This window comes from Micropterus dolomieu, linkage group LG05 (genome assembly GCF_021292245.1).
Source record: "Micropterus dolomieu isolate WLL.071019.BEF.003 ecotype Adirondacks linkage group LG05, ASM2129224v1, whole genome shotgun sequence".
NCBI lineage: Eukaryota > Metazoa > Chordata > Actinopteri > Centrarchiformes > Centrarchidae > Micropterus > Micropterus dolomieu.
Window position 1 is genome coordinate 29,155,296 of NC_060154.1, and position 26,933 is coordinate 29,182,228.

General features: G+C 39.9%; 4 protein-coding genes across 6 annotated transcripts in view; 3 read left to right on the plus strand and 1 right to left on the minus strand.

Moving 5' to 3' along the window:
* Window positions 1-1,886, plus strand: part of scp2b (sterol carrier protein 2b) — a 6,903-nt gene extending 5,017 nt beyond the window's left edge. The window contains exon 5 of the mRNA XM_046050783.1: window positions 1,242-1,886. Within this exon, the coding sequence (XP_045906739.1) occupies window positions 1,242-1,337 (96 nt within the window). The 3' untranslated portion in view covers window positions 1,338-1,886. The remainder of the gene's footprint in view (window positions 1-1,241) is intronic.
* The window catches only part of tbl1xr1a (tbl1x receptor 1a), a 402,448-nt gene that overhangs the window by 47,129 nt on the left and 328,386 nt on the right, over window positions 1-26,933 (plus strand). The window lies entirely within an intron of this gene.
* podn (podocan) lies at window positions 7,562-21,351 on the plus strand. Of its 2 annotated transcripts, XM_046050752.1 has the most exons (12): window positions 7,567-7,646; window positions 8,433-8,505; window positions 12,054-12,334; window positions 12,463-12,556; window positions 14,895-14,959; window positions 16,251-16,360; window positions 16,452-16,608; window positions 16,723-16,838; window positions 17,063-17,276; window positions 17,473-17,916; window positions 19,157-19,305; window positions 20,951-21,351. In XM_046050752.1, the coding sequence occupies exons 3-12, from the start codon at window positions 12,071-12,073 to the stop codon at window positions 21,105-21,107; spliced, it is 1,770 nt and encodes a 589-aa protein (XP_045906708.1). In that variant the 5' UTR covers window positions 7,567-7,646; window positions 8,433-8,505; window positions 12,054-12,070; the 3' UTR covers window positions 21,108-21,351. The 2 variants fall into 2 exon arrangements, with proteins under 2 accessions (XP_045906709.1, XP_045906708.1); XM_046050753.1 differs by lacking the exon at window positions 8,433-8,505 and having other exon boundaries at window positions 7,562-7,646.
* slc1a7b (solute carrier family 1 member 7b) overlaps window positions 25,891-26,933 on the minus strand; it is a 39,518-nt gene continuing 38,475 nt past the window's right edge. Inside the window, exons 9-11 of one of the 2 annotated variants that reach the window (XM_046050756.1) lie at window positions 26,622-26,756; window positions 26,351-26,450; window positions 25,891-26,148 (exon numbers count right to left, since the gene is read on the minus strand). In XM_046050756.1, the coding sequence (XP_045906712.1) occupies window positions 25,891-26,148; window positions 26,351-26,450; window positions 26,622-26,756 (493 nt within the window). Of the gene's footprint in view, window positions 26,150-26,345; window positions 26,451-26,621; window positions 26,757-26,933 lie in introns of both variants that reach the window. The other variant, XM_046050757.1, reaches the window with a different exon arrangement.

The window sequence follows — 26,933 nt, forward strand, 5'->3', positions numbered from 1 at the left end:
TTGATAAGCGGCACTGCAACATCCTGCTGATAATAGGACTACTCACATCATACAGATACAATATGCAATGTGATGCAGCCTCATTTACAACATTTTGCTGTAATTAGTAAAAGGTTACATGTGCACAAAACAAAAAAAGAATTTGTAAACGATCTATACACTCACACAGATTCCCCTTTATAAATCACTGTCAACTTGAAATGTTGCACTGTTCATCTCATACCTGCCTCTGTAAGCTGCTACAGTTAAACCAAAAATAGTTAGAGAAAGTCTTTGTAAAGATATATCAACTTATTTATTCAGAAACAGAGGAAGTAACAAAAAGTTTTGTTTTGTATTTTTAACAACAAAATTTTACTGCTTGGGTCAAATAATAAAACACCCATTCTTCATTTTTTATATATTGTCTTAGACGAGCTTAATGATTCTCCCACGACAACGCAGTTACCTCCCGTAGTCCAGCCGGTGCTGCTGGTAAGCTAACTGGTGGTCACTCACGTTGCAAAAAATATATATATATATCAAAAATTTTAATAAAATAAATAGATAAAACTCTGTGTGTGTGTGTGTGTGTGTGTGAGACAAAAAATAAAAAGTATTAATTAATAAAAAATTTGACTAAACTAACACACACCTCTGTCAGTCCACGGCCATTTACAGGGATCACAGATCAGTCCCCAGAAAGGCCGTTGCTGCACTGTGTTTGTGTCATGAAGGACAGCTGTGCGTGCTCCAAGAACACCAAGAGTTTTCCCCGTGTTTTATCACCTAGCATTTAGAAATTTGGACAGGTTGACCTTTTTTATGATTTTAATGCAATGGCAAATTTGATCATGTCAGTTCTTCCATTTCTGTCAGAAACTCGCATGAAAAAGCTTTCATTTTCCTTCTGAGAACAGAACATTCTAAGAATTTCTGCTTACTCAGAGTGGTCAGATTATTACCTCCTGGTCTGACTTACCTTTTTTCATTTATCTTCTTTTCCTTTTTTTATTTTTTTTGGGACTCCAGTCCACAAACCACTCTGCCTGCTGTGTGTGTGTGTGTGTGCCATGCAGTTTCCTGACGTTTCATAAGCTGTTGTTGCTGTTGCCCCACTTTTCCCGGGTAGAGTTAATCTCTCACGGCAACTCTTAAAACCAGCAGCATGTAGTTCTCTCCGATTCCAATCCAGACTGAACCGTACTTCAGATTTTCAGAATTGTCTGGATGATGTTTTTCCACCCTCTCCTGATTCACAGGCATTTTTCCAGGGCAAGCTGAAGATCACAGGCAACATGGGACTGGCCATGAAGCTTCAAAGCCTGCAGCTGCAGCCGGGCAAAGCCAAGCTGTAGATGAGATGTCGGAGCTAGCTGTAACTACACCTCTGAACACTGAATAGAGTTCACAGCACGTCTGGTTTCAGATAAGTGGTAAGGTCTGTAAACCGGACTGAACCACTTTTCCTACTAGCGACCTCACTGACCGACCAGGGGATTAGTCAGCATCCCTGCCAATCTAACTGGAGAATAAGATAGAAAATTAATTTGTGTACTGGAGTAGAGACAGGTGCTCCCTACTAATTCAGTCCATGTCCAGATCTCAATAACTTTCCAAAGTCTGTTGCTAATGAAAACTTTCTTTGAGTGTATTATGTCTGGAAATCTTTTGAATAGAGAAGATTGATGTAATTTTCCACAATCACGGACTCAACAGTCTAAGTGCCTCCTCCTCTCAGACATCCAATTAGCCCTAAGGTTTTTAGCCAACAACATAGAAATGTTTTTCACCGTGGCCGCCCAATGTTTGGACGGAGGGGTTGTGATTTTCAGCAGTACCTATCATTATTGTATGAATCTCTAAAACATTTCTACTAAATAAATTTGTCTTTGCTGCAACATCCATCGGGTGGTCTTGACTTGGAGCTGTTTTTCTTAAACAATTGTGAGCGATTATTTTGACTAATTCCACTGACTGAATGTTTTATTTTGAAAACATAAACAAATAAAACCAGAACAGTTGTGAAACGGCACATAAAACTAGACCAACAAACATTCTGGGCTTTTTTTTTTCTTTTTGTATGGGCCAATGGTAATGGTGAGTTTATGGATGCTAGAATGGAAATATTGGCACAATGTCCTAACAAAAGCTTCAGTGTTTATTCAGTGTAAAAGGTAGACGTTAAACACATGATCGCACTCTTCCTGGCTCTGATATTAACACCCGTAAATGGCTCCTCCTGCACAGTTTAGGGGTCCTGTTTGAGTGTATATTGGTTCAACCTTCCGCAATAATGGCCCTCTGTTCAGCACTTGGATGTCACTGTCAAATTGGCTGGGATGCCTTGCACTTTTCCAACACTGCAGCGACCTGCTTCCAGACTGCCACGCTGTAGTTTTTCCTTTGTAAATGGAGGAGCATGGCTAAAAGACAAATCTTTTAACTAGCTCTGACCCAGATTCCACTGCAGCATTGGCTTGGCTCTTGTGCTTTTCTGGGTGTTACTCTGAAGTCGCCGTGGGCCTGTTTCATTGGTCGCTAATGACTGCAGTTTAACATCTTATGTTAAACGGGGTTAGAAATGTTGGGCTATTTTCATCCAGCCTTTATTCAAACATGCTTAACAAGGAGTGTCATAAAATGCAAACAAGCTCAATTTAAAAGCTTGGTGTAAAAAGCCTGAAAGAAATTTCTCAAACATCATCCAGTTTTTCCCTCAAAATGAGTGCTAATGGGGGCACTCCATCAATTTTACACATGATGTTAACTTGTCATGGATGGAAAGTGCTACTCAGCTTGTTTAAACAGTTGTATAATATGTTCTGTGGCTCTATAGGAGCTTTGTCAAGTTTGGGAAAATGACCCTTATGATGTCATCAGGGTTATCTTGGCTTGGGCTCGGAGATGATAAATTATAACGATGCCTTTTAAATGTCTTATCTGTAAGTCTTCCAACGTTGTGGAAGTGCAAAACTAAATTAACCGAATGCCCCCTTCAGATGTAAAGTGGCCTTTGTGCTGTAACACTCTGAATTAAGGCCTTAAATTACCTTCCATGTCTCTGCTTGCTCTGTTGTCACAATGACCCTGATCCGAATAAAATGTTTGCTACTTGATATGATTTATGTAACACAGCAGTGATTCAGCTGATACGCAGGTCATTACTGGCCTGGGAAATGATTATCTGATGCAAGATGTGCTGTGTTGTACGTTTCCAAAAAACAGGGGTTTGTTTGGAACAAGCAGAGAGGAAGGATAGATCATGAGATTCTTTCATCGTTTTAATCTCGTACTTCATCTGCGTCTTTGCCCCAAAGGTCTTCTGCTCTAAAAATGTCACAAAATAAAATCTCAAAATCCTGTTTTCGAGCATCAAAAAACCTTCAGGCCAATGTCAATCTGTGTTGGAATTACAAATTTTTACTTTTGTGTCTTGAAGTTACATTTTACATTAATGCTCATAAATCAAAATTGGCTTAAGCTATTTTAACCAAACTTGGAGCATGTGTTTGGATGCTAGGTCTGAGCTTCGCTGTGTTACTGTGCCACTAGGGGGTGCCATGAAATGCAAAATGTCAGGGTCACTACTCAGTTGGTGCATAAAATTTGGTAATGAGTGATTAAAGTGGGCGTGGCTTATTACCAACAAATGTATATTTTTAGACATTTCTCATTCCAAACATTCCAAAAAATCCTCTATGGCCTAGAGCGCTGAAAGGTTCTCAGCTTATCCACTGATGTGCAGTGATGGGCAGTAACATGTTAACTACCACATATCTGTATCAGTGGCTTGGCACTGTTGAGGAGGTCATCAACAACAGTTTGGCCTTCTTGGACTGTGCTATACACATTTATTTAATTAAAGAGGCTGGAGCATAATCTAGGAATAATCACAATCCTGCACCAGTGAGCTGATAACATACTAACAAGTGCCCAAGCCCAAGAGAAAGAGCAACTGAAGGAGGCACTTACAGCCTATGGATAGCCAAACTAGACAGCCACAAGATCCAGGAAGAAAACCAACAAGAGTAAGCAAAAAAAACATTGTGTCTAAACAGTGTTTGTGCAGCAAAAACTTAAAACCCTTAAACACAAAAATTGGCAGGTCCACCCACTTCTCAGGGATATGGAATGACATTCACTGACCTCAAGATAATGCTGTAATAATCAAGTTTGTGTTTGTGCAATTATCTCTTGATAACGGCTTGACTTAGAGTTAAAATTCTTTCACTTTAATCTCTAAAGTCATCTGCTTCTGGTCTTACACCCTGAAAATGTCATAATTTGCATTTTTCGCAGTCCGCTTAGACACTAGATCTTTGCAGCTATATTTATTATATTTTTATTGAACAATACTTTTACAAACAAGGCTGGTTGACGATGGTATTAAAAATCTGTATGTCTGAGCGGTGAGGGAAAAAATCAAAAATAAGACATACATTAAATTACATAAATTGTAAGACACTTGTGGGACTAGCAGGGTTGGTTTAACAGTGATGTCCAAGAGAGCATCAGCTGAAGGAGAAGGAGCGGTGTTCAGTGAGAAATAGTTTGTTCAAGTCGAAAATTAAAAGTATTAGTTTATAAAAACGCAGGCAGCTGTGTGCAAAGAGGGCAGGCAATATCCTTGCTGTAAAATAAACTATAAACTATAAACAAAACATTTTAATGCTGGAGCGGTTAAGACTGTGTCACAGCGGGGGAGGCGGGGTGTGTGGTGGGGGTGGTCACGCTATTCCCTACTGATCTTTATAATAGCTGACATGATCCCTGTGCAGTGTGCTGGAAGGTGACATGAAACATAAGAATCTGCAACCTCTTCAAAACTGTAGTACATTAATCTGTTGGACGGGCCGTTGTTTTCATACAGTTGTCTGAACATGTTCCACTGAAACAGTGGAAACTTATTAAAAACATGTAGCAGTGACCAGAGCCCCTCTGAGGGGAAAACCGCCTGCCAAAAAATAGTAATATCAAGGGCATGGATCAGAGTGTGTTTTCTGCCATTTCAGGATGGGATTCAAGGCTACAAACTGAGGTCTGGCCCTCTCTGAAAACAGGTCAGCAGGCCTATGATCAGTGAGTGAGACTCACTTACTGCAAGGGACCCGGTATCTTCCACCCAAGTCCAAGCATTCATCACTGTCTTCCTTCTTGTCTGCACTCGGTGGCTGCAGTTCAGCACAAATAGCTTTAAGATAGAGATTTATATTCTAGAAAAAAATGCTGAATGCCACTTCCATAAGATTTATTGCGAATGCTCAGTAACGAGTAAGTCCAGATGCACTTTAAAACATTTATTCAGGTTCCAGTGTCATACTAGTTAGATAACTGTAGGAATCACTGAAGGAGCAGGTTGTTTTAGATAACCCTTTAGTGATCTTAGTGAATCACTCACTTTGTATTTGTACTCTTTGTGAGATTAAAGGCAACTTTCACACGTCTGTCTCTAATGGAGAGAACATACTGAGGTTTCTATTGTATCATAACAGGTTTTCTTTGTTATTGTTTTCAACTGTAGCAAATGCACACTCACAGCATTTATTTAATAATATATTCCGTAGCCTTTTGATGAAAACATCTTAAGAATTATCAGTTAAATACCACCTGCTTTCTAGGAAATAATTTTAAAAATTTCAGAAAACGGGGTTGTTTTGATATCTAAGAAGAAGAAGAAGAAGAAGCTAAACTGTCTGTGTAAACTGTGGATGCAAAGCTTATAATGGCTTAATTTTAAGCCTTTTAAGGTATTATTTTATACTTCCCACAAAATACTTAAACAATGCAGATACTGCTCTTTGCCTTGAACTGGTGTGTTTGTGTGTCTCTTTCTTTATTGGATTTAGTTACTGCGTCATGTAGCCTATAGTTATGTTTAATAATACACTGAATTACCAAGATGGCAGTTCAATAAAAATGGATATTTTTCATTTACAGTTAACTAGGGAATCAGTAGTTGTCACTTTAGCTAAGGCTAGCCATGATTAGCTCACCTGATGCTTGCTCACTTGATATAGCGCTCTTGCTTTAACGTTTGCGGTGGAGTTGATTGTGGCAGAGTGCAGTAAGTGCATTTAGAAATATTTTTGAAAATATGTTTATCCGTGTTCTTGCAGAGGCTGACCTGAGCGGATTAATACCACTCTCATCTCTGCACAGTTGAAGCTAAGCTAAGCTAACTGTCGCCTGACTGTTCACATTCACTGAAATAAAAGTGGTATTAATGCAGTTCAGCGTATTTCTCAAAATGTCGAACTACAGTATAATATCAAACTTCTATTTTTTAGCATTTACATTGCATAATAAAAAATTATATGGTAACATCAAAAAGTCAAAATGAACTCAATTCATTTTTATTTATATAGCGCCGATTCATTAACAGAAGTTTTCTCATTTTCTTATATAACAGGTCTAGACTGGTCTCTTTGTAATATTATTTACAGAGACCCAACAATTCCCTATAGTATAAATATGAAAAAAATAAAAAATAATAATAGTTCTAAGACTGCTAATAACTGCTAATAAACATGCTAATAATAATAGGGCTATAATAATAATTGCCGCAGTGGGTGTCCAGCAAGAACATTGGGGCAGCAGCTGGTCCACAGCCACAGATCCAGACTCTTATAACACCTGCTGAAAATCAATTTCGACCTTTTGGCTTTGTAGGGCAGTGTGGGTGTCCTGTGAATATAAAAGACATTTTATTCAAATGCCTTCAACACAAAAACCAAAATCAACTGTGGCACTGGAGGTGAGAAATAAAGCTTTAATGGTTGCTGATACATAGATTGTTGAAATAGCTAGAAATGAGGTGCAAAAAGAGGAAAAATAAAACAGGTGATGATTCATCCCAAAACTCTTGTGTATGTAAATCTGAAGTTCAGCGAACTGTGCATGTATCATAATGGTAGCAGATGTTCACACACTGTCTAATGGGAGGTGGGCTTGTTGAAAAATAGGCCTAATCCAGAAACACGTGGGACATTAGATCATATCCCGTCAGCCCTTTTTGGCAAGCTATTCTTCCACTTTTTAATTTATCACAGGGATATTTAGGACATCTCATCGGCCTCTTCTCAAATTAAACATATCTCAGAACAAGTTTCTGTTAACAAATAGAGCCACAGATTTGTTTTTTTGAGCTAGATAATGTTTTTGTCAATAATCCCTTGCACTTCAGTGATTTAAGATTCAGTGTACAGTGGAGAACAAGATTGTGCTATTAGTCGTTTTATCCAAAATATACCCACCGTATCTATGTGAAGTAATCAGGCCTCTTAATCCAAGTCTATGATCATAGTTTTACACGTGGGATTGGTAAGTTTGAAGAAACAAAAAATAAAAAACAGACCAAACTATCAACCATCACTTGTAACATTAAGACCGGACAGACCTGCCACAATGAGGGGAAAAAATAGGAGAAAAAAGGAAAGAATTTGTGTGTTTGGCTCCCATTCAGGTCAGAGCTGTCTCTCTTACTCACTCCCTTCCTTTTCACTCTCGCCTGTTCCCCTTCCTTTCTTCCTCTTAACTTCCCCTCTCCCACTCACATCTGGAGGTTATCTGGTGTGGCTGTGTGACTCCTCGCCTGCTATGGGACAGCCTGTGTTTGGACTGGACGTCAGACTTCAGTGCGTTTCAGCAAACGTTGGTCGGAAGGGGTAAAGTAGTAGAACCAGAATGTTTCCTTTGCAGACTTTACTGCTGCATGTTTTATTGATGGCTGTTATGTTATATGGAGCTTAGTCTGAGCTGTGTCAGCCTCATTCATCCTCGCATGACAATTTTGGCATGTGTATTTCATTCGATTCAGACTACTTAACAGCTCAGCCTCTTCACAACCTTTGCTCAGTTGAGAAAGAGCAGAAGAGCATGAAAACAAGATGATGACTTTTATGCTCAGCATCAAATAAAGACTGTTCTTGCTTCAAGCTTTTAAATTATAGGGTAACATGAGAGTACTGTTGACTTGAAGGGTTTAAACTCCTCTCTGACCCCTGGATGGTATGATGTTTTTATTCTAGCTACGTTCAACAGTGTACAATAAGTGCTAGTGTTGGAAAAGTCTCAGGCTTTTATTTTTCATTTGCTGTGGGTGTATGCATGCTGCTGTGAGCATTTTCTGTGTGCGAGTGCACCGATGTGTGTCTTTGCCATAGTCCCTCTGCTAGTTATTACTGTGTGACAAGCAGAAAAGGCTCTTCTGATGGATGGCTTTCAGAAGTTCACCCTGAGAGCTGCCTTGAGTGCCCATTTCGAATATTTCTATCAGCACTGGTGAAGATTGGAGGGCTTTTTCCAGCCTTTACCAAAATACTAGCCTCACACAAACACTGCTGTCCTTGTCAAATAATTGTCAAAGGTTAGATTCATAGTATTTGATTTAATTTACAGATTTGACTTTCTTAAAATGATTGATTTGTCTATATATTTTTTTAAATTTGCAGTTGGTGAGGACTGAAGCTTCAGACACAGCAGAGAGAGGGGACATAGAGCCGGCTGTCTTTTGTTGTTGGGCTGGTGCGTAAACAATGTAAACCCTCTAGCAGTACAATATTTTTTAATGGAATAAAACAGATTTTTTTCCTATTCACTGGTTAGAAATGGCCCTATGGAGATAGACCACAGTTGGTGGACTGAAAAGATTTGAATTTAAATGATACATACGTGTGTGTTTTGCTACTTTTTCTTATTACTCTTCCATAAGGTGGGGGCACGTTGTTTTTTTTAATAGGTCAGAGGCAACAGATACAAAATATCCTGAATTTGAGTCTCTTTTATAGTTCAAAAACCCGTGATCCTACGCTTCCCATAATGCCACTCAAAAGTGTCATTACATCCTTCCTGCCTGGTTAATGCCAACATCTTTCAAACTCCACGCCCCCAGTTTGTAGCACAGACTTTCTCTTATTTGTAATTTGCAAACATTTGTCTTCAAGCCAAACCTGAGACTACTCAGCCATCTAAGAAATGTTGCTCAGCTTTTCCTACAGAGCCCCAGGTGGGTCATATTATACAAGAAATACCGATGTGGAAAAGTGTGCAAGCAAAGGGATAAACCAATAGAATACAGATACATAAATCGAGAGCCAGATTGATAAACTGTAACTAAAAAGCACTTTTGGAGGAGCATTTATTTAAGTTGTATTCATGGGAAGAATTCTGACACGGATCTCTGAACTTCAGAATAACATTTTTGCCAAATGCTAATTGGAGCATGCTAACATGTTGATGTTAAGCAAGTGTAATGTTTAACATTTTCAGATTGAACATGCCAAAGGTGCGTCTTTCCTTGTCTCAACGTACCTTTGCCACAAGCACACCTTCCAGATGGCCAATGGATTCCACACCAACCTTTCTGACAGTTAAACAGTCGTCAAACAATTTGTGGGAGTTTTGCCACTGTGCTTGCCCACGGTGGGAATTGTTGCGTCTCTGTAAATCATTTTACAAAGAGGATGGTCTAGATCTGCTCCAAATGAAAAGTGCCCTGAGATAACTTCTGTTATGATTTGGCGCAATATAAATAAAATTGAATTGACCTGAAATCGTCAGAGCCTAGGGGCATGGCTATGCTGTGGCAGACGTGCGTTGGGAATAGTAAAGACACATGCCAGATACATACTTCAGAAACCTCCCTACAAAATGTCCCCTAAACTTCAATCTACGCACACAGATTTCCATGCCAATATTTCTTTTTATGATTTCACCCCTGTTGGGCTCTGTATCCACCAGAGCCACAGAGGACATTATGTTTTCACAGACTGAGTAGTGCTCCCTGTGACTCATACATGATTTTGATGTATAAAATACTGTAAAACTTAAAGTAATAGCCCAGGCTTTTATTTGCTAAAATCAATGGATTAATTTTTATGAATAACCCGTTTAGATTAATTTGAGTGGTGGACCCTTACGGACTAAAGGAATATAAATAATCGAGGGCTGGAAACATTTTCTGACTTTAATACAAAGGTAGTGAGTCACCACTTTTTTCCCGTCTCTCTTATTATCATGTCAGTTAATCTGATTGAATTGTACTTTGGTGCTAATTGTTTCAATAAAATGAACTAAACGATTTACTTGTGATGAATCTAACCGATGTTCGATGTGTAGCCTGTCTGTATTGACAAAAGAACATATTTTTTGTATGCATAATCTAAGCAGCTTAAAACCAGCTCAAGCAGTGACCCAGTGGCCTTTAAGGGGTTTTATACATCCAGAGAACTTCTATCAAAAAATACCAGGCTTCTAATTGAAACCTGTATTTATTTATCAAAACGTGGAGCCATACCAGGCTGGTAGAAGTGACAGGCCTCTAATTGGGACTCAAACTTTTAATAAGTTTTACAGTATGTGTGGAGTCCCTATAAAGTAACTATATACAGCTTTTGGCCTTAAAGCCAATAGGTAGTGAACACAGGGAATTTACAATAAAAAAACAGTATGTTTAGCCCTGTTTTAGAAAATGCCTTCCTGCTGCTCACAAAATGTGATGTTTCTCTAGCTTGCTGCTGCTGTTAAGAACCTCAGCTGTCTCAAATTGAGTTTTAAAATGTCAACAGTGAGCTGGGAGGAAAGATCAACATTTTGGGATGCTATAACAAAACCAGGGAGTGTGTTTTCAACTATGTCTGTTACAGAGTTTAGCTGCTACAGTTGACTTGCTGACTTAGTTTTCACTCTTGATGAATCTCTGAATCTCTTGGGCCTCGACAGAAGTTCATATCAGTCTTGGTATTCATCGTATTGCATGTTACCTTTTCTCCAGACATATTGGAGCTGCTTGTTTCACTTACCATCGGACTAACTTAATGGTGACTTAACTTAACCGAGCTTGCTGAGGATTAAAATGCGGATGTGTCATACTTCGATCCTGATTGCTGCGTCAAAAAGACTGCTGTGAAACCAGATGTGTGATAATGTTACCTCAATAAGGTACACAGACATCTTTTTGCCCCCACAAGACACTTTACCACTGCAAGATCAAAAATCTGTCAAATATATCAGCTTACATTAAGATCATGTGGAACGATGCTGTAAATGGGACTGTCAGTCGGTCCAACACTTTGGTCCAGACTGAATATCCCATATCTCTATGGGATGGATTGCTATGTAGTTTGGTACACACATTCATGGTTCCTAGAGGATGAGTCCCAATGACTTTGACGATCCTCTGAATGATTGATTTTGTTTTTGAGTGAAATATTGAAATAGTGAAACTATTTGATGAATTGCAATAAAATCCTTTATGTTCCACAAATGTTGAAACTTTTTGATCACTTCATCTAGCACCATTATCAGGTCAAAATTTTATTTTGACCAACACTTTGGTTTTATGACTAAATACCCGCAAAACTGATGAAATGACATTTGTATCAGCCTCAACTTTGTGTTTAGTGTTAAAAAGCAAATGTAAGCATATGTGCTTCTGTGATTTTAGGCCTCAGGTGACTGAACATGTGGACAACCTGAATAAATTAGTGTGAGACTTACCATGTGACCTCCTTGCATGTGCAGGTCTTTTTCGTGGAACACAGTTTGTCAGTAATCTTCTTTCAGTCATTAAAAATGAATTGAGGGAGGTGTGACATGTAACACAATTATATGAATTTGACATTTAAGATAGTGTTGCCTTCCTAAGATCATACATGGTAAAAGATTTGAACTTAAAGAAGAAGAAATTAAACAAAATGATCTGATCTGTAGAAAACTGCCGATCATTTTTATTATCTGGTGCTGCAGTTGGCCTCACTATGAAGTGTATGCAGCCCACAACTTTGCTGTGGTTGGGTCACTCCCAGCAGTCTCAGCGCTCTCATCAGTGTCATTTTCAGCTGCAACAGGCAGCTGTTTTCATTAAATAAGCTCAAAACCCCCTGTACACTACCTGCTCAGCACCAAACAGCAGACAGACACAGATAGCAGCTAGCTGGAAAACAGAGAGGAACATTTAGCAGTTAATGAGCCAGATAATTTTCTCTCTGGTGGAGAGCAATCCTCATTTCCAGGAATAACACACTCTGTGACCTGATGTTTTTAACTTTACTGTCCATGTGCTTGTGCAACAGGTGAGTCAGCAGTGGATATGGCCTTTCCAAAGCATTCCATCCTGCAGGCCCTGAGTGTTCTGCTCTTGGCCTGGGTGTTGGTGCGTTGCCAGGCCCCTCTCGAACCGGAGAAAGAGGAGGAGGAAGAGATAGAAGTCTCAACAGTGGTGAAAAAATCTGAGTCGATCGAATGTCCGCCAGAGTGCAGCTGTACGTCAGACGGGGCAGTAGACTGCGCTGGAGTCGACCTCAAGGAGTTCCCCTCCGAGCTTTCTGGCAATACCCGCCAGCTATCTTTACAGGTCTTTCACACAACTGCACACACACATAGATGTTTACAGCAATACACATCCACATTTTACCAGCGTAACACTCTAATGAGCCTTTGTATTTACCGTCTGTTGTTTACTGTGTTGTCCCCTGATGCCAGAACAATAAAATCGAGGAGATAACAGTGGAGCAAATTTCCCATCTGCATCAGATTGAGACTCTCAACCTTCAGAACAACTGGCTTACTACAGATGGTAAACACTGAAAAACAATCTAAACATCTAGCAGAAACCTGGTGTACGGTGGGGGAGTAGATTACCAACATGTTTGCAAGGTTGTTTTATGGGACAAACTGGGCTGTTGAATTCCTTCTTGTCCTGTGCAGCTGTGGGTCTGTGTTGCTTTGCTCTGTGCCAAGTTATAGCCCTTAATTGTCTGGTCAATTGAGAGCAATTTTAGTTTGATATGTAGTTATTCTGCCTCTGGGATGTTTTTTGAAAGGAGAGTCGTTGTTTGTTGTGTGTCACTACTGAGTTTTACTTATTCTTACTGTAGCAAAATCTTTTCTAAATATACCCAACAGTTGTAAAGGAAATACAGTTTGTTCTGTCAAGCGTTACTCAATTCAGCTGTTCCTACTGTAAAACACCAGGCTTTGCTCTTAGCCAATAGTCACTTCCAGGAAGTGGAGGGCAATTGATGGGTACATCAGAATCATTTTCATAGGATGCAAAGGTGTGATGTTGCTCTAGATCAAGTTCTGCAAAGTGATACGCTCTCTGGTTCTTGTTAGCATTGGTAAATTCTTGGTTTGCCATTAAACAAAAGGCAGTTTAAAGTTCTGGGTCTGGCATGCACAATAGCATCCAAAATAAACATTGCAAAACAGACATCAAACCTTTTGCTAAGAACTCTTTGCTCCTTCTAACTAAGCGTTTGTTTGTTTGTTTCTGCTAAAAGGTGTGGCTGAGTGCCAGTTAGCTAACATTGCTGCCAAGATGAACAGATTGGTGGAACTTTTGTGGCAACTGCTGGCTTCTGTTTCATTTGCTAAAGTTCTATCTAAGCTCTAACTGCAGCTTCCCAAATCATTGTCAACTGAACATTTTATTGTAATATATATATATACGTATCCCCAATTGATACATTACATGCAAAAGGCCACAGTGCCACATTGGAAAATATTTTATTTTAGTTAAGACCAAATGGTGACATAGTGTATGTATAAAAAAGCAATGATTTTATTTGTTTTACAACAATCACTTTAATACATCTTTAAACAGGGATCATTTCTCCTAAAATCCACTTGAGGGTTCCTGGAGGATTGCCTGGACTCAGTTTAGCAATACTTGCTGTTAGGGCTGTGTGATATGGCCAAAAATGTAACTGCGACAAAAAATGTCGATAATTATCACGATAAATGTCAAATAATTATTTCTTTCAAGTTTAAAGGCTGATTTTTGCTCCTGAGTGAAAGTTGAAGAAACCAGATGGTTAGTTGTGGTTTTAAACTATTTGTTATGGTCAGAACAAACACTTGATGCCAAACAACTGATCACTTAACAAATCTGAGGTTGAACCTTCAAAACAATTATAATGATAAAATCTTTTTTTTAAACAAATATGTATGAGTAAAATTAAGTAAAAACTTTTTTCTGTCCCTTTTCCTCAACAAAATAAATATCACAATAGAGCAAATAAGGGCTAATTTGTTTGTGGTTCAAATTAATTCAATAAAACATTTATCGAACATTTATTGAACATTTGTTATATTGTTATTGAGGAAAATTATATCACAATAATTATCATTATTGTTTTATTGCCCAGCCATACCTGCTGTAGTCCAGCCGACTATTGATAACCTCTTCTTCCCATCTGGCTCAAAAAAGCCAGTGTTTTTGAAATATCATTCTCAGATACGACAAGTCTCAGGATTTGAACCAGGGCTGACTAGGGTTTAGTGTTCATTAACTAAAGTATTAGACCAGAGCAGGTGGCTGGTCCACATCTTTTATCCACCCCCAGAAGATTAGATTTTCACTATATGTATGAATTAATCTTTTAACAATGAACAGGGGGTAGACATGAATCAGCAGTGATGTACTGCACAGTATGTTATGGTTTTGAAAGCCACATAATCAATAATGATGCCATACTTCTTTTGCAAATATGTGGTTGCTGAGCTATTAGCCTTATAAACAGTGCTTATAGAGACCTGGTTTTGAAGCAGTATGTTAACATCACTGTGTTATCAGCAGTGATGTGATCGCTCACTGATGTGTGTTTGGACAGTGAAACCACAGCTCAGCTTTGAATAAAAAGAATGAACTCCAGTCACTGACAACAAATCCCTGAGCTAAACTAAATGAAACATTTCAATTAAATTAGCCAAGTGATATGTCATTTCCCTGCGATGGACTGGCGACCTGTCCAGGGTGTACCCCGCCTTTTGCCCGATGTCAGCTGGGATTGGCTCCAGCCCCCCGCTACCCTGTACGCAGGATAACGCGTTTGACGATGGATGGATGGATGGATGATATGTAATTTCCTAGATACATTAAATTGCAATTCAGTATGTTTTTCTCTTTACAGGCCTTGAAGATGAAGGTTTTGAGATGCTTGAACAGCTGGCTTATTTATATTTGGCAAATAACAAGGTGAGTCATACACCAGGCTTTCAAATGTTTGTTCTCAACACTGACCTCAAATCTGCAATGACAAGTTGATCTTTGTTTTGCGTCCATTTCACAATCATGTTAGTCTATTCTATTTTATTCTATTCTGCTACACTGACACAGTGCCAGCTGGCAGAGAGGGGTGGCGGTCTCCTCTAATACACTCTGTGCGAGCTTATGCTTGTAATCACTTCCAGTATGGCTGTGCCAGCTGGTCAGAGCTAAAATGTTACTGACCCTTTTGGACACGAGAGTGAGAGAGAAAGGATGGACAGATTTGTTTGTGGCCTCACAGGGATGAATAGGCAAACAGGATACAGGAAGAATAGGGGATTTTTAAGTGCTCACTAAGCCTCAAAGACACCCATGCTGCTTTAATCCATGAACCATGTTATAAAGGAGAGAGCTCTAAATGAACATCTAATCTCACCAGTGCTTCCCGGATTTCTATATTCTCTGCTATTCTGCACAATGTAGTGCTCATTCTGGTAGGAAAAGACAGACTGGCGTTGTCAAAACAAATATTCAAAACGTAAGACAAATCCAACGAGTTTTGATACCTAAACCACAAAATTGGTTCTTTGTCATCACAAAAACTGAACTGAGCGTTTTGTCTGCCGCCTCTGTGGAAACTAAAACTAGTTGGTTAAGGTAATGGGAAGTTTGTGATCATGCATGGTTAAAAACAAGATTAAGAGTCTACAGCCATCCTATAGCTCTATGAGGGTATACCTATGCAGCGGTGCTTTGCGCTAAATGCTAATAATAAACTTAAGACATTAGCATACTGATATACACACATGATAAAAGGTTTACCATGGTCACCATTTTAGTTTCCTGTGTAAGCATGCTAGCATTTGCTAATTAGCGCTACTAACTATCTAACACAAAGTCAGCTGAGGATTGAATGTCATTAGTTTTGTAGGAATTTTGAAATGGAAAATTTGATCTGATGATGTCGCAAGCTGAGAGGTCATGGCATCGCCAAAGTTAGCCAGATTTCTGGGAATTTATCCAGTAGTTGCTGAGACATTTCACGATGAACCATTAATGTCAACCTGCTGGTGGCACTAGGTGAAAAGATCAATAACAGCATCACTCTACTTCCATCTTTGCCTCTGAGAGAGAACATTCATCATTCTCACATCCACTAGAGGTCACTTGTCAGGAAAATAAACACAGCTTATTGCTATTTTTCTGGTGACAAACCACATCCTCCCTGCATCAATGGAATCAAATGTTTGTTAATGTTCGTAATGTCTTGTGCTTGCAGCTCACTGGAGCACCAAAAGTCTTACCACCTTCTTTGGTCAGCGCTGACTTTGCTGCTAATCAGCTTACAAGGATCTACCCGTATACATTTGGCCATAAACCAAAACTGAGGTATGAATGTGTGTGTTTGTGTAAATTTACTCCCTGTTCCTGGAATAATGTCCATTTGTAACTAGCAATGTCCCTTGACCATGACTCCCAGGTCTGTGTATCTCCATAACAACAAGCTGACTGATGCAGGACTTCCTGATCATATGTTCAATGGTTCTGACAACCTGGAGATCATCACTATGTCGAGCAACTTCCTTCGCGTTGTCCCGAGGAACCTACCCTCCTCCCTTTACCGTCTTCATCTGAAGGTCCAGCACCTGTTATGTTTGCATTTAGATGTTAGGTGAATGACATACATCTTGTTTTTTCAATTCATTAAAAAGGTTAAGATTATAACATAAGGATTGCTACTATTGTTACAGAGTAACAAGCTGGAGAAAATCCCAGCGGGAGCCTTTGACAACTTGCGAAACCTCAGAGAGCTGTATCTTCAGAACAACCTCCTCAGCAATGAGGGCATGGACAACGAGACTTTCAGGTGGACAAAAATCCTCAGCGGTTAACATATTCTAACATGTTCTTGCCATTGCCAAGTGTAAAAGAGTCTTGATTATAATAGCATTTATGTGTTTTCAAGTATGTGACAAGAGCATCCACTTCACAAGGACTATGTGAATTCTCTTGTTGCACAATTAGTGCGCAAACACACTGTCCAATACCAGAGAACTGATTTAATGACTTCCTCTCCCTCTCTCCTGGCAGCCAACTGAGCAGCCTGGAGTGTCTGGACTTGTCAAATAACAACCTGAGCGTCGTCCCCACGGGTCTGCCTCGCAATCTAGTGCTGCTACACCTGGAGAAGAACTCCATCCGCAGTATCCCTGGAGATGCTCTGACTTCTGTCCGAAACCTCGAGTACTTGCTCCTCCACAATAACAAGCTCCGCTCACGGTCTATCCACCCAACTGCCTTCCAGGTACATTCTTTTTTCATTTCATATTCTTTTGGTCTTTTACAGAATAACTCAACTGTGTAAAAACATTTCATTTTGTATTTTTTATTGGAAGTAGATACTGGAAGAGATGATATGCTCAACCGCTTTGACAAAGACATTTTGACCTATTGCATAACAATGCATCACCTTTTGAATCTTACATTTACATTTTCACAAGGGCTTGAAGAAGCTGCACACCCTCCACATGTACAATAACTTGCTGGAGCGGGTTCCCAGGGGCTTGCCTCGGCGGGCCAAGACCCTAATGTTACTCCACAACTCCATTTCCGAAATTGGCCGCAACGACATGGTCCTGCTGTACACCCTGACCGAGCTCAACCTCAGCTACAACAAGTTGACCAGCGCCAAGCTGCACCGCGAGGCCTTCAGGAAGATGCGTTTATTGGAAACCCTGGATCTGTCAGGGAACAGCCTTCACTCGATGCCCCTGGGTCTTCCTCGCAGCCTGCAGGTGCTCAAAATCAAGAACAACCAGCTGAACTCCATACCAGACGGCGCACTGACGGGCATGGAGAAGCTACAAAAGCTCATCCTGGGCAACAACATGCTGAAACTGAATTCAGTCTACCAGGGAGCCTGGATGGAGCTCAGTGCTCTCACAGTGAGTGGCTGGGAGGGGAAGAAACATAATAGTTAAAAATATTTTGAAGCCCTTGTTCACCACAGGCACTTAACAACCTGTAACCTAGGCTTTTAAGATTCTTGTGAGGCTTTGAAATGAGGCTCTTCCTTGTGCTTCTTCATGTTTCACAAACTGGGCCATTCGCATGTATACCATTAAACGGGAAAAAAGGATCAGGCTGTCGTTGTCATGTGAGTGAAGTGAACAGTGGAACCAGTGGTGCTGATTTTGTTAAAGTGTTTGTGAACATACAGAAGATATAACACAAACAGAGAATCCTGGGAACTGCTGGTGCTGGCACAAGCCGGTCAGTGGCACAAAAAAAGCGTTGGTTTGGTTTGCTCCATTGCGTGCATTGCAATCCTTTATTTTTCCGTAAGCTTGTGTAATTTTGCACTTTTTTCCCTGCACCGTTTTTTTAAATTTCGTTTCACATTTCTGCCAGCCACATGCTTACATCGTCCTTGTTGTGATGCGATGACACATCTGCTCGACCAGTCATAATTGACCTGGAACCTGGAATGTGCATTTTGGTGCCAGGGAGTATGTTGTCTCTGTATTTACTGGGTTGAGCCTCTAAATACATGAAACAGGGTTGTTGGTAGAGTATTAGGCATTTGGCACCTTTGAGGCCACAAGGGTCCAGGGCACATTGAGAGGATTAGTCTGTATTAAGTGGAAGCAAATTAATTCATGCTTCCTTATCCTTCCTCTGTGTTCTTCGGAATATAGGTAACAGTTCTGCATGTACAGGAGGTGTTGATAGCGGCATGTATGTACGGGAGATAGATTCATAAGCAGCCCAGTCATTTCAGGTCGAGGCAAGTACATGGGTTTGCAGTGCTGAACAATCTCAGCAGCAAGCACGTACAGCTAGAATAAGCTCTGAAGGTAAAACACGTCAATCAGTCTTTTTAATGAAGTTTTTAATGAATTTTTAATGATGTTTAAATGCTTCCCTTGTGATCACTGTATGGTAAGTTTCACTTCCTAACAGTGTTGAGTAGTGTCAAAATTGTGTTCCAGGAACCTACACCCAAAACGGATGGAGAACAGTAGATGGCTGCATTTTAAATTTTGTTTTGTTAGGTTTCTGCAGTGGAAAGGGGATATTAGTTAGTTAATACACTAATAAAGCATATTTCTGTATGATTCATCACATAGATCAGTGAAAATGTTTCATTATGTTCATTATACATTATGCTTCTTGTGATGTTAGACACTAGACCTGTCTGGCAACCAGCTGTCACACATCCCCTCAGACCTGCCTGAGTCTCTGGAGTACCTCTACCTGCAAAGTAACCGCATCTCCAGTGTTCCTGCTTCAGCATTTGAAGGCACTCCAAATATCAAAGGCATCTTCCTCCGGTAAGGGACACAAAAACCATTTCTTATCAAGCAGGAGATTGTAGCTCATGTTAGTGGTAATTGTCAGTCCTTGATTTTCTTCCCAAATAACTCAACGGGTGTTAGATGCTTGTCAACACTCCATTCATCCTCCATGATTGTTTTCACAAGCTGCAGGACACATGCAGAAGGGGATTGTGGACCTCTGGTGGGTGGCTCCTTGCATATGTTTCTTTTCCATTTGGATTGATCTCCACTCAGGAAATGATTATGCAAGTGCGAAAGAGGAATAGATGTTGGGAAATTGTTGCTTTTGTTTATACTCCTCTGCAAGTCTCCAAGGGACAGCTACAATCGGGTAGACATAAACCAGTGTTCCTTCCCCTTTTTAAAACCATATTTTTTACAGTCAGTTCTGAGTGAGAGTAGGGACAATGTAAAGGTTTGGATTTCTATTCTTTTTATTCACAGTGCATAAAACTCACAATCTTTGAAAGGAGTGCTGAATGTATGAAAGTAGTGTCGGACTCCGCAAATAGCTGCTGGTGGTAGCTTCATAATTATCTCACCCACAAGAGTGGTTTCAGTCTTCTAATTCAAAGTGTGTTTTCCAAAATGTCAAATTATTCAGTTTTGTAACACTGCCCTAACCCAAACCTGATATTACAGATGTTGAAATGTTAGTTTTAAACTTTTAAACCTTACTTTTAACTGTCAAATTTACTTTCAGTCTTACAAATGATAGATTTAGTGTTAGATGAAGGATATTTTACCTCATAAATGTAAACCTTGTGATGATCTTTTATACAAATATCCCTTGTGTCCTGGTCTGTTACTAATCAACACTGCCTGTTTGTTTGACAGTCGGACTGGCCTTCATTTAGCAGAATACTGCAGTGTGGTATCTAATCTCTCCATCTCCTCTAACTTGTGTGCATTCAGCAAATTTTCCACTTTGGTTTATTTCACATAGGGCAGGCTTATATCCACATGCACTGCGGCTGAAAGAAGTCAGACAGCAGAGTAAAGAGGTTTCGGCCAAGCATTTTCAAGGCTTTTGTTCTGTTTGGTTTTTAGTCTGACCTCAACCTAGCTGCTTTATGGCTCGTGTTGACAGGCCTTGACCCCTTTCCAGGCTATTGTGCCCTTCATGTTGTTCATAACAGCTGCTGCCACATTTTATGTATTTTTTTTTACGAAAATCCCCCTACAGATGGGAGCCTTTGACCTGAGCATATTTAGAGTCACTGGAATGCCTGCATCACTGGGGGAAGTGGAAATAGGATCCATGTGTGTTGCAACATATGCAAGCCTTTCCTGAGTAGATGCAGTTGATTTATGTTTCGGAAGTGCTTTAGTGTAAAGTGAGTAAAACACCTGTGACTGTGTTTGATCAACTCAAAACACTGGCATGGGTGCAGTTCAGTATGACATGTGCTCAGCAAATGGGTCCCACTAAACTGCTCCCTGAGTGGACAGAAGCTGTCAGATGCCTCATCCAACAGACAGATGTGATATTTAAAATTTCACCCTCTGTCTATTAACCATCTCCTCTGCACATGAGAATTTTGCTTTTGACCTCTGAAAGCCCAGTCATCAAAAGGCTAACTGTCATGTGAAAGAAAACACTTCACAAACTTGTCTCTCTCTGTTTTTTCCTTTTAAGGTTTAACCGCCTCTCTGTGAACTCTGTAGACGAGAGCTCTTTCGCACACCTGTCCAACTTGCAAGTGTTGGACATCGGCACAGGAAACACCGACCCCCACTTTAAAAGAGAGGAGACGGAGGGTGATAAGATGATGGAGGAGAAACAGGAAACATAAGACCTGTTCAAAAAAACTGACATTGGACTGCATTGTGTCAAGGACAGAACAAGCTTTTAAAAGGAAATGAACCTGTGAATGTCATTTCCCAGGTCCATTATGTATTGTGCTGAATGGCAGAGTGACAGTTTCTCACAAAGTGACTACACCCCTCACATTTTTGTAACTATTTGATTATATCTTTTCATGTAATCAGTGTAAATTTGCTGTCCCCTCAAAATAACGCATCACACAGCCATTAGTGGGGACAGCAAATTTATACAAGCTGTACACTCACTACCTTAAATTGTAGCAAAGTGTCATTTCTTCAGTGTTTTCACATGAAAAGATATAATCAAATATTTACAAAAATGTTTGGGGTGTACTCACTTTTGTGAGATACTGTACATATTTCTGGTGCAGGATACCGGATGAAGTTGCTTTAATTTCCATTTTTTGGGCTGGTTAGTATTGCATATCTTTATATCTGAGCTTTAATATTTGTTTTTGACTGTTGACATGCAAGATTTAATTGTGATTTTGTGCTTTTTTTCTAAAATGTATTCACAAAAGTCAATGTGAATTTCCCCATGTAAATATTTCAGAATCAATACAAAAAAAGGACAGATGTTGTTCACACTGCTTTATGTCATTTTGTTAATGGCTGCCTTGTGTCCCCAGCTTGAAAAAGTGATACTAGAAATACTGTGAAACAATTTGTGTTTTTAACACCAAGTTCTCATTGGAACCAACAAAGCCTAAGAAATCTCAAACTGTTGAAGGAAACACTGCAACAAGTACTCTCAATAATTTCATTGTTGATTCTCTTATTTTTCCAAGTAATTGATTTATCTCTGTACTGTCAAAATGTAAAAAATTGCAAATGCTCATCACAAGCCTCAATTTATTTTTCAGTTCGCTTGTTTTGTTGTACTGCGGAACACAAAATTTGATCATGAGTTAAGTATTTGTGTTGGATGATACTGCCCGCGATTTTGTTGGGAATGTTCCAGAAAAGTGCCAGTGCCCACTGAGGTACTGCAATGACATCAACACCCTTGGAAAGCAGTAATCTACCTACAATGTGGATGACTTGATCATCGTTTTTATATTATTCTTTTGCCATGTGCTTGTGAATTAACTATTCCAAAACATAAAAGCAATTTCGACATATCTGAAGCTTCAATCCATGCTGCTGCTGCTACTTCAGTCCATTCCTGTTTTGTTTTTTTTAAATGGCAAATATTTTTATATGACATTGAAAATACTCATCCTATTACACTCACTATATTGCTATGAATACAGTGTCACTTTCACATACAGCAGTATAGTATTGTCACATGTACATGTCATTGAACACAGCAATAAATTATTTGAAAAGGCTGAAAAGACTGTTTGTTTCCTAAAATTCACCAGAATGTCTTCTCCCACACAGGGCGTGTCACTGCTTATACATATATAATATAATATATATAAGCCAGATACAGTTATATAGAAAAAATACATCTCTGAATACAATCTGTTATCATGAGAAAAATGTTGGTTGACAAAATGACAAAATATATGTAGGCTAGTATTGGATTAGAGTAAATTGAAGCCTTTATGTGACAAATGTGAAATGTACCATAAAGAAATTGCACATGAGAACATTCAGGTTTCAGGGATAGGTTCTGTTTTTAACAAGCCTATCTTAATACAATACTCACACGCCTCTTGATCACACTGGCCATAAAGCAATGCCTTCCTACTCAGGGCCCGTGAATATATTGCTAGCAGGCTAAATCTTACTATACAGTTGGTACCCGTGAGGTGAATAATCAGAGGCTGCACAAACACAGAGCTGTCAAATTCACGCAAACAATGTTAGATCAAAATTTGCATTGTTCTGTCTGATCAGACATGAACAAATAAGGGACAAAATCCACAGATCTCATTCCACGCAAAAGTGATTTCTAAAGTTCAATGTTGGCTAATTTAAGCAGCTTAGCAAGGAAACGTTATCCAGTGATTTACTGTAGGCCTATAGTGTATTTTAGTGTCAGAAAAAAAGATGAAAGTAGATTGTACTAGTTTGTCTGCTGTCAAGCCCAAAATGTGATATTTTGCATTTTATATAGATATTAATAGAGCTTGATATGGCACCATCACTCATGCTGCAATGAAAAAATCTGGCAGTCCAAAAAGCGTTTTCCACACAGACCACCATTCTAAAAGAGATCTTTGTATAACTGTTTACAGAACACCACCTACAAAAAAGGTCAAATTATTACTATTTGCATTATGAATTCTTAATCCATGGAGGTTTTTAGATTTGTAAAACTTTCCCAGAGCCTAAAAAAAGAGAGAATTTTTATTTACGTGACATCATCCTAATGTAAAGTCCACAGGCCTAGCAGGAGAAACACTATTTCACATGTGCAGTGGGCTGTACAATGTGGAAGCAAATGCAGATGCGACAATTTTGGGGGGCATTTGTGTTCAGCAAGCAATTTTTTATTCAAGTCGGTGGGTGCTATCTTTGAGTTCTGGATCTGGTTCTTGTAATACATCCATGACCTCCTCACTTTATGGAAACGGGGCGGCCTTCATGTAGGCCAGAATTCTTAACAAAGCAGCCGGTATGTAACACAAAAGCCTGTAATAAAGAACACAGTGGCAACATGTCTCTGTTCATGAAGTTGAAACCAAAATGCTGGCCCTCAGGTAAGCATAGTGATCACCAGCCGTGCTGCCATGATGTCACTAAAGCCAGAAAAGGAGAATGCATCAATTTCTCCCTGCTCTTTCCACAGGAGGCACACATATTCCCGAGGTGAAGGTCTAACGCCAATTGAGAACGACCGCTCTCTTTTGTTTCTCTCTTGTTTTGTATTTACCCAACACATTTTTGTATCCCGAAGGAGATCGTTATACACAACATACTGGCCTCATACCTGCAGCCACCTTTCTTTTACCAAGAGAAGGACAAAACGCCCTCTCTATACACTAAGGCTGTTTCCTCTCACTGCAGCACAGCAACCTGGACATCATCAGTATCTGAGCAGAGGGGGATGAAGGATCACCTAAAACAGGTTGACGTGTTAAAACGCTACTTATGTTATTCCTTACATTGTGTGTGAAGCCAGTAACTGCACTTTATCAAGACTGAAGTCCAGGAACCGGATTGTGTGATTAGTTCCTGCCACTGCACGCAGAGTCAATACCTGTACTTTATCGTGACCAAGTCCAATTCACTGCTGGCACAAAACTGGGTGGTAAATTTTTCTTTCTCTCTTCCTATACTAGCATCCACACACACACACATGCTTTGCACACATCCACAGCCTAAACTCCAGCCGTGCTCCACGCCATTTTGGTGTATCCACCATGTTGGTTCCTAACCCCTTTGGCTGAAGAAGCTTTGCGGGTCTGCCTGCCATTTTGGATCATCGCTGATCCACCCATGTGGTCATGTCCGCCATTCAGATGATAGGGACGTGACGTTGTTGATCATTGATCTGTGCTGAAGTAAATGAATCCTATTGTACCTTGAAGGAGTAGTTGCCTGTGGTTATTTTATTTGTTTATTGTACTGTAATAACAGCTGCTTGTGATTGTTAGTGCTCAGATTCACACCTCACTGTCCACCCTATTAATGTAAAATAGTGTTTCAATATTGGCATTTATAGGTGGGCAAACCCCTTTATTGGTTATTGGTCCCTTTTTGTAATATTAATAACTTTATTCATGTTTCTAAATATCTTATATTTTGCTAATAACCAAACCTGCCCCAGCACACTATATTTGTCAATCACTTAATGGCCAGTGTGGACAGGAGGAATGAGTACATTGACCAAATAAGTCTTTCCACATACAGTACATGGTAAAATGAGTATTGTATTAAGACAGACCTGGAAAGATCCAAGCCTACCCTTTAACTGAATGACTTCAGTGCATAATGGTGGAGAGTTATATCAACTAATACAGTAGAAAAGCTGTAAGTTCATGAGTTGTAGATTTAGAATAATCAGAGGTTGTTTGATATATTGCAAGTAGTAGCAAATTCCAGTCAACCAACAAACAAGGACCACTTGGTTTATGTTGAATTACCAGTGGTTGTTTTAGGCTGTTCAAGTGCCAGGAAAGTTTAATGAAATCAAGTGCTCCTGAGGCTGTTCAAATACTTGAAACCGTATAAATCTCTATTTTGTCTGCTTAATAAAGTTATACCATGACTACAAGGAAAGTTAAAGCTTCTGCTCTTCAGTCCTGTCTTCACATCACTGTCAGCACCACCAGCTTTGTTAAGGCAAAATTAAACAACGTGGGCATTTCTCTTTGCCTCCTGATCATTTAGCTCAAACCAGACACTTGTCTCTGATATGACGCAAACGACTGGTTGCTTGCAGCAGTACAAAATATAATAAACACGTCATCTTATCATGTTACACATGGGCAAAAAACTCATAAAAAATGTAGATATCAAATAGAAATCAGTTAATCAATGCAAGTACTCACACCTGTGGTCAGAGTCTGGGAGATTAGGTGCGAGCTCACCCTGAAGGTCCACACCAAGGATGAGTTTCATCTTGTCTTGTCTTACAGAAAGTATTTCACTGCTATAATGACAATAAACCAACAGCTTCCCCACTAAGAGGGTTACCTCTTAGTTATTAGGACATCTGGTCACCAATGGGTTTTGACCCCTTAATAAGTTGATAGATGAAGAGGAGCCGTGCTGTCCTCCCACCTGTACAGGTGTCCTTTGCTCCGAGGTTCTGATCAGCACATCTACACAGACAACCCATCAAACTCCAGGAGGAGGCTATACGTTGGTCTCAAGACCATTCATGTCAACGGCGCAGTGTTCTTTGCTTTTCTTGAGCTGCCTCGGCGGAATCGGAGGCTTCTTCCTCTCTGAAGCCGGCCGGACGCCCTCCTCCAGCTGCATCAGTCGGGCCACGTCGGAAGGAATAGGCTCGTGTTTCACCCCTGCAGAAGGAGGCTGGTAGTTGCCGTTGTTGTGACAGTTCGTCAGAGGTGGATTGTTCGTCGGGGGTTTGGTCTCACAGATCAAAGGCACCTGTGCAGCGACAGGGTCACACGAAGGGAAGCAGGAAGTGGAAGAAAAATTGTCAGAGAGGACATGGAAAAAGGATTCACCGTGTTGAAAGGAGCTGGATAGTTACTGACAGCAGAAATTTGTGTCCTTTCCGCCATAATGACAAAATGTTAACGTGTAATTTTGTCACAGTTGTGAAAAAGAAGCCACAAATAAAACTCACCCCATCTCCCTCTTTCATGAAGTCTTTCCTACAGATGTGTGCCATGATGCCTGTGGCCAAAGCATCCCCCATTACATTCACCATGGTGCGGAATCTGTCTCTGTAGAGAAAAGCATTTGGGAGAGAAGATGAATGAGTTGAACTAAAACCTGAAATATTTGGCCAAATGAAGAAGAGTTGAAGAAGATGGGGCTCCGGTGTTTTTGCCCCAGTAGGATAAGTTTGGATCTGTTAGACAAAAGTCTTGGAGGTGAACACACATGCTACTTACAATGCCCAGTCCACTGCAATGATAAGAGTGATGTCATCGGTTGGCAACCCGACGGATGTGAGCACTATCACCATGGTGACCAGTCCGGCTTGAGGTATCCCTGCTGCACCAATACTGGCTGCAGTGGCTGTAATACTGGAGATTTAGAGAAACCTGGTGTCATCTAAAAAACACAAACCTTAACAACTGTATGTGATGTACCAACTGAAGAGAAATAATGTGATTCCTGTGGGTCATCTTGAGACTAAAATGACAGAAGATCACAAGGGAATGCTATTTTCAGTCCTTGTTTTCCACAAAGTCTATCTCCAC

Coding starts and splice junctions, on each gene's coding strand:
- podn (XM_046050753.1), top strand. CDS start 12,071: ATGGCCTTTCCAAAGCATTCCATCCTGCAGGCCCTGAGTGTTCTGCTC. Junction 17,277..17,472: donor TCCACCCAACTGCCTTCCAG/GTACATTCTTTT, acceptor CATTTTCACAAG/GGCTTGAAGAAGCTGCACAC. Junction 19,306..20,950: donor ATCAAAGGCATCTTCCTCCG/GTAAGGGACACA, acceptor TTTCCTTTTAAG/GTTTAACCGCCTCTCTGTGA.